This window comes from Ischnura elegans, chromosome 6 (assembly GCF_921293095.1).
Source record: "Ischnura elegans chromosome 6, ioIscEleg1.1, whole genome shotgun sequence".
In the NCBI taxonomy this organism is placed as follows: domain Eukaryota; kingdom Metazoa; phylum Arthropoda; class Insecta; order Odonata; family Coenagrionidae; genus Ischnura; species Ischnura elegans.
In genome coordinates this window covers 3,173,986-3,181,894 of record NC_060251.1, presented here as the reverse complement: position 1 = coordinate 3,181,894, position 7,909 = coordinate 3,173,986, and the positions used below count along the sequence as shown (strand labels likewise).

General features: G+C 40.4%; 1 protein-coding gene and 1 long non-coding RNA gene across 2 annotated transcripts; both read right to left on the bottom strand.

Annotated features, from left to right (window-relative positions):
• Nucleotides 1–1,983: 1,983 nt before the first annotated feature.
• LOC124160134 lies at nt 1,984–4,159 on the bottom strand. Its single transcript, XR_006865088.1, has 3 exons — nt 4,101–4,159; nt 3,278–3,330; nt 1,984–2,047 (listed from the first exon to the last, which is right to left on the bottom strand). It is a non-coding gene; the product is annotated as an uncharacterized LOC124160134 (long non-coding RNA).
• Nucleotides 4,160–4,207: 48 nt separating this feature from the next.
• Nucleotides 4,208–7,682, bottom strand: LOC124160404 (eukaryotic translation initiation factor 3 subunit B-like). The gene is made up of 3 exons (XM_046536239.1): nt 7,612–7,682; nt 4,312–4,591; nt 4,208–4,220 (listed from the first exon to the last, which is right to left on the bottom strand). Exons 1-3 carry the CDS (start codon nt 7,625–7,627, stop codon nt 4,208–4,210), a joined length of 309 nt encoding a protein of 102 aa, XP_046392195.1. The 5' UTR covers nt 7,628–7,682.
• Nucleotides 7,683–7,909: the final 227 nt, after the last annotated feature.

Here is a 7,909-nt window from a genome sequence, read left to right as displayed (position 1 = left end):
ATTACCTATTTACTACCAACTCGACTATAAAAAACATAGAGTAGCTGATGCCAAACTAAAATTATGACAATTATAAATGCATACCACTGATCTAGGGGTGATAAAGCAACATGAACAATCTTCCTCAGTGCCAGGCTGGAGCCTGTGATGAAGACTACTTGCAGAACTACTTGAGAATGAAAATGCTCATGATTCTAAACTCATTTATATTTTTTTAAATAAATGTGTAAAAATTTTTTATGGTTCAATTTTAGTTTACCAATTGGAATTTAGGAATTGATCATATATTACCTGCGTACATGTCTACGTGCCTGGCACATGAAATGAGAAAAAAGGATGACATGTGTAATGTATTATTGAAATTCATCTTATATCATGAATGCAATTATGAAAATTAATTGGTCCAGTCAAGAATACCATATCAACCAAATTTTCAAACGGACAAATGAAAGGTCAAGTAGGCACAGGGGCACCGACTTATAAAAAATATTGGGGGGGCCCATGTTGGGAGTCTTACCGCGGGAAGAGTTTAAATTCCCAGTGTGTCCCAGCACCGTAACACTATCATTATTCACACCACTTGTTTTCAGTTAACCTGCTTACTACCTTTACTAAAATTATTGCTTTAACATATTATTGAATATATTTTAAAAGGTATCGTCAAACATGGGAAAATACCAATATATTGTTGTAATTTAACAAAGCATAATACAAATTCTTTATTTTCTTGAATTATTGAGGGGGCTCCGCCCCCCCTAACGAATCTTTGAGGGGGCTCGGGCCCCCTCAGGCTCCATGGAATCGGTTCCACTGAGTAGGCATCACCTAAAACCAGCATACATAGTTGAATATCAATTATGAATTATTCGGCCTACAGGGTACATTTCAGTGGATCATGTTAATTTAATATATGTTGATATTTTTATTTGTGATGGGTAACTTACTTTACTCGTTGTGGAATTTGTTCTAGCACATTCACTGAGCAATTTTCCTTTGGGAATAGAGGCCATATTATTGACATCCCATATTATTGACTATTGACCTTCAGTTTTCCACGATAGACCTGATCCAGTGTCTGGAAAGATACAGCATTTTCCTTGAGGTTATTCCTTTTTTGCTACTTATTCTATTTACTTGTTAATACTTTTGAATGAAATACATAATTCCGTAAGGATGTTATCTGTATTTAACTATCAATGACTAAGTTTTAATGATGTCATCAGCGGATTACCCCAAAACAAACAATGACCATTAGATAGCTGTACATATATTGGCTATCTCAAACACTGGTAGCAGACAAGATTTTCAGTAAAACATGTAAGTAGAGTTGGGAAAGGGAGTTTTTTCTTCTTTTTTCCCTGCCGTGTGCTCAGTGCTTTTGCTGCATGTGACGTAGGTAGATTCCCAGAGAGTAAGCGATAGTTCCCCGCAGAAGGGTTAACATTTTGTCATGACACCACCGGTGTCGTTATATTTTGGAAATTTGAGCTTATGCACACGATCGAAGTGAAAAATATGTAAAAAACCCATATCCACTCGGTTTCTTTCAAGGGGATTAATTACATGCTTTTTCCATCAGAAGGTGGTAAAATGCATGAAGGAAATCAGAGGCCCCTCCTATCCATCCGCTGGGTATGCCCATGCAACATAAAAGTTATCGTTCTAATGAAGGAACTCCGTTAGGACTGAGATTGAAAAACTGAATGGGTCCATCTGTGATGAAAATATACCCTGTACTACGTATTTCTTTGAATCCATCCACATAGTCCTGGGTTAGTTATTCAGTTTAATACATATTCATATGCCTTTGCTTGAATACGTTGAGTGCTGATGCAAAGACTCAAGGTAAATCCGGAGTGAGTTCCAAATTATAGTCCCTGAGCCAGTTTATGGTTTTTGCGATGCTGGAATATGGAATATATACATATATGCATATGAAAAAATGATAATACGAACAAATCTCTTACCAATTTGATGATGTGCTGCAGGCCTGGGGCAGGTGTCATTCCCCTAATTTCTCAGCGGGATGAGTGGCCAGGTGTTATGGCTGAAAGGAAAAAAAACAATTTAAATGATATTCATCATGAGCCAGCTTAAGATCAATTTCGGATCATCTGCTCCACTCATAACACATATGTTATTGCTCCTGGTTATTTTTTCGAGTAGAATGATAAAATGCATGTGAAATTAGCCTTTATAATGATGATAAGACACATGTACCCTTGGAAATTGATAGGCACTTTGAGTGAATGTTTTTTTGCATGCTGGGACTGTTCAACCATAAGGCAATACAGGCGCTTCTTAGGGGCATCACAGTCAAAGCGGCAAAGCCTTCTCTCAGGCAGGAAGCAATGATGTATACCGGAGGCACCTCGCAGGGCACTGTCGTGAGCAGGATTATTAATACCCACATTAACCACAAGTAAACAGCATTACGGAACACACATAATTAGGGATGGGCCAATCCACGATTTTTTTCGGATCCTTGATTTTCGGAGCAGAATCTTTCCGATCGGAAATTTTTGAATCAAAATGCATTTTCAAGTTACTGACGCTGAGATTCCCCTGATGAATGTTTAATCTTATGGGAAGAGTCTCAATATGTGCCATTCGTATTTTGCCTTTTTAATTTTCCACAGCTGAAATTCTCCTACGTAGCCTCTGCGAGAGTTTTCAAGCAAAACAGTTCATGAGTAGGACAAGAATTGCATGCCACGTTGCAGTCGAAGAGAGGTTCGGAACTCTTTCCAGCCTTGTGGGGAGTTGAATTCACTGAATCTATTATTTAAATTTTTACATCTAGATCCTATGTCTTCTGCGACTTTGGATCCGATGTATCCGATGAAGGGCAATATCTGCAGATATTTGTTTCTGATTCGACCATCCCTACACATAATAATATGAGGGATCCGTCTGCCTGCAGTTGTCCTCTTTGCTAGGGTTTTAAATGTACTAAGTAAGGATTACAGCAGTATACATGCCAAAATAAATATTGAGGAATGAGCAGGGACATTTAGAAATAATGTCCTCTTTTTGTCACATGCCCTACCCTTTTTCTCTTCGTTGTGCTGGTCGAGGCTCTTTTGTTAGTACAAGTGTGAGAGGGGAGGGGAGGCGGCAAAAAAGGAGCTTACTCTGTTTAATTGGGATAGTATGATCCATATTATAATAGCTGAAAGTACATGTGTGTTTTAGCAATCTTAAAGAGGGGGATGAATACTCTTTGTTGGACAAATCTGCAACAATTTCAAATGAAATGAGTGTAAGGTTCTTTTACCTCTGGGTGGTTGGCCGCCCACGTAGCAGGGAGATGGCCTAGGTGTTCTTGCCCTGAAATAGTGAATATACATAATTGAAGATAAACCTCATTTATTGATTAATGTTAAAACTCTATCATATCTTAACATTAAAGAAAATGTCACTCAGAAACTAATAATATGTGCCTTGACTGTAATTACATTTGTCATTAAGGATTTTCATTAACTGTTAACAGAAGTAAGTTCTTGCCATTAAAAATATGTTCATTTGCTTATTAATTTGCTTCGGTAGGTAATATTAGCAGGAAAGATAAATAAATAATTTCGTGGAAAGAGGTAACTTCCAAAAGTTTTCATTTTATCTAGTGTATGTGTGAACGCAATGGGTGGTGGGCTAAATGCACCAAGGATCTTAAATATATCCACCATTGCAGTGGCGCAGGGAGGGGGTGGGTTTTGGGGGATAAAACCCCCCCAGAGCTCGGAAATTTTTTTTTATTTTAATCCATTTTACTTAAATGGATTAACATTTCTTACAGAATAGAGCAAATGTTAATAAAACATCTCTCCGAAAGCAGTAAAACTCACCATTTTGAACCATTTATATCGAAAATTTCCTGAAGGAGTGCCCCCGCACCTCCCGCTTACCCAGGGGGGTATTCCACACCCCCAGAAACCCCAGTATTAGTTGTGCCCATAAACCCCCCCTAGCCTTAAGTCCTAGCTGCGCCCCTGCACCATTGCAACAAGGGAGAAAAAATACGAAGCCTAAAAGCAATCTGGATAGTGTAAAATTTTATGCAAGTATTTGGGGAAGGGTTCCTGACCCCCTCCTTCACTTACGTCATGAGGTGGGACTTCGGACTTCACCGCGGGCCATGGGTGGTGATGTTATCACTGGTCTCCTCCAGGACCGACCCGCGGCGGTCTCTGCTCCAGGGCCTGGAGGTCTAAGTGCATTTGCTGATGCGCTATGATCGCCTCCAGCCGGTCAATCTCCGCCACCAAGTCTTCGATATCTCTTCTCAATATCTCCATTTCCCGGAGCATTGACCAGCGGAGGCGATCGTTTGGCCCTGGATGGTCCTGCACCTCACTACTCCCCCTGGCAGGGCCCTCATCTTCATCTTGTTCTTCTCCCGGAGGAGGAGGTGAGGCGGGCGAAGGTGGTGTGCCCGCCTCCGGGGGCACAGGGGACGTGGATGTTGGTCGTTCAGTTGTGTTGTCCGCTGCTTCCACGTCCGCCCCCGGAGTCACCGTCTCCTCCGGGCAAGGGCCCTCGGCGGCCGGACCCTCCTCCTCATCCCGCCGCTGTGTCCTTCGGCAGCAACATCCTATCACGGAAAAGAGGAAAGAAAATCAGAGGAAGATACATACTTAGAATATGTTCGCTATACCAGTTACCATTACGCTCACATAGCACAAGGTTTGTTATACTCTTATTTTTCCGTAACGCTCATCCCGACAGTCGGCATGCATCGAGGCTTTCCTTCTAATTTCCTCCGTGGGAATGCAGACGAAAATTTTTTCTGGGGTGTTATTGCACAGAGGAACAATGCACCACATGTAATTTTTCCTTCTTTCAGCCATTTTCTCCTTCAAACGCAGCGAGGCTCTTCCAAATCTGCAGCTAAGACGTTACTGGGCTTGGATCTTGGACTCCTACTGAATTATGACGTCATGGCGTAAGATTATTGGGAGCGGTATTTTACAGCCCGCGAAACTCGGGAGACTCTTTGGATTAATATTCTAGTGAATAAACTGAATTTTAAGCAGAAAAAGTATATTGCGCTACCGAGTGTTTAGTGTAGTAATTCAGCACAATGTCTACAAAAAGTATGCATTTCCACTATTATGAGGTTGGAGAACGATTATTCACAAAATTTAAGCACGGCTAACTGATGTCTATTTGAACCTTAAGATTACTGATTACGTTGCGGTCGGAAACGAACCAATTTTTAAGTACAGAGGCCTCGAGGCAAGCGCTCCCTATCCGGGGTGCTGCCATGAATTAAAGCTGGGGGAGGTTAAGGTACAAGTAATACCGGGGCATGTGGGGTATGGTATACCCACAAGGATAAGCGGTAGGTGCGATATTAATTAATTGCGGGATTTTAAGATAAATGGTTTTAAAATGGTGTGTTATACGGCTTTCTGAGGGGTATTTTATTAATCCCTACGCTATTCTTTTGGTTAAATCAATCCAATTTAGTAAAACGTATTAAACTTAAACATTTCTGTGAGCTCTTGGGAGGGGGGTTTATCCCCCAAAACCCCTCCCCCCCTAGCTTAGCCACTGCTCCGTACAGTGATGAGTTTGCCCTGTTGCTAGATGCTTTGGAGGCATTGCGATCTCAGAAAGCAAAGCATTCCAAGTCATGAGTCGCCCAGAGCTTCCAGCAACAGGGCATCTAGTAAGGTTCTCAAGTCTCTATTGCGACAATTGTGCGAAAAATCCAATGAGAAACAAAAACCATCATTCACCGCTTGACCGGGTTTCGAGCCAGGATCCCCCGATATCCGTTCCAGTACATGCTTTAGCCGGTTGAGCTACCGACGTGTTATTCCCACTTTTGGATATTTCCTTATACTCTACCGGGAAAGGTGGTACGGACTGCTGAGCATTCGATATGCCACAAGCAGTCCAAATCGTCCGCACCGGGCCTTGCACTCCGGCTGAGGCACACGATGTGGTTCTCTTGTGATTTCATGTGCTAAGGAGTCCTTGTCCGCCTTTGTCCACAAATATGACGCCTCGGTAGCATTATTTGAACAACGAGCAATTATGAACAACGCATAATTCGATCGGAAATCATGCTTTGAATCACAGCAGAGGCGAACGATTTTTTTCTCCGTGGATTTTTCACACAATTTTTGTATTACGATTGACTCCCATCAAGTTATCGCCGTGTTAGTCCTGGTATACTTAATCTCTCTTGTTCCCTCGGGATGATAAGTACCTTATACCTGCGACACCTAGTGTGAATCAGACTTATGACTATATTCCAGGCAGTGGCACAGCGAGGGAGGGGGTTTTGGGGGATAAAACCCCCCCAGAACTCAAAGAAATATTTAAGTTTAATCCATTTTACTTATTTGGATCAGGATTACTTACAAAATAGTGTTAGGATTAATCAAATATCCCTCAGAAAGCCGTAAAACTCGCCATTATGAGCCATTATTCTAAATTATTTTCTGGAGGAGGGCCCCAGCATCTCCCCTGCAAATCCTGCTTACACTGGTGGGTATGCAATACCTCCACACCCATAAGTGAAAGTTGCGCCTAAAACCCCCCCCTAGCCTTAATTCCTAGCTGCGCCCCTGATTGCAGGCTATAATAAATTTTCTAAAATTTAAAATTTATTCCCCTCAAATTCTTATTTATGTTAAAATATTTCTTGTAGTGTAGGTCAACTTTTGTAATGCAAAAAAGTAATAGCCAACGTTTTTGTTTACTAAAAAACATCGTCAGGGCGTAACTGTGTACATAATATAGTATATCTATAAATATAATAATAATGTAATATCAATAATATATCAATAAATATGTACACAGTTGAGCCCTGAAGACGGTTCTAAATAAACACAAACATTGGCTATAACTTTTTTGCATAACATACGTTGACCTACACTCCAAGAATTGCTTTCACAAGTATTAAATGAAGTCAAAATAAGGAAAAAAATAAATAATGTTATTTTTAAAAATAATAGAATAAATTTCAAATTACCGTGATGATTAAATTTATATTGCTCCCCTCAAGAGTGGCTACTAAATGGGCATACGGGAATGTAAAACTATTCGTATCCGTTATTCAAGCTATATTGTCTCGTACAGTATCATGGCTTTATTTTGAAATGATTGGGAAGGTGTTTGCAGAGCAATGTTTTAGTGACACCTCTCTTCGAACGGACAAATATTCCATGAAAACGTCCCAAAAATTAACTTGCATCCATCGCTTAGAGGACATGTTCGATTGATAATAAAATACATCTTCATGTCTTCGTATTTCGATTTCGAAGAAAGAATTGAATGTAACGGATTTGCTAGAGGCCTGCCGAAAATAAAATCGATGAAATAAGCCACGACTACGGTAAATTAATTCCGTCAGGAAAATTGACGCTTTGAAATGACACCTTCTTACGTGGCACTAGTAATTTATTCCTTTAGTAAATCGTCCGGAAAACCAAGGAAAATGCATAAGTCTTCGACGAAAAAGGAATTTTAAGAGAACAGACGGGAGTTGCTAAGCAGTTCTTTCCGTAGGATGTATTTTATCAAAAAATGAAAAAAATACTCATTCTCAAAGGCGTATTTCACGGTATGATAATGTTCAGAAGTTGTTTTGGTACTTACGCAGAGAGTTTCCCATTTTTCTGGCCTTGTGTTTTCGCAAATCTTGATGCAATATCTTCTCCTTTCTTTTCCTCTTGAAAGCACTGATTGCAGTGTAAATTCTGCATCCCTAGCAACGCGCGGCTATCGGCTTCCGTGAGCATTGTTGTGAGGTAATGCTTAGGACTATGCATTTTTATTCGCGGCATTTCATCGCGAATTTACTGTTAGGGCATAGAATTAATAATGTGTTGTATTCTAAAGTTAGTATATGTATTTTCAATGCATAATACTACATGAAGTGGCGGTGGCAGAAGAT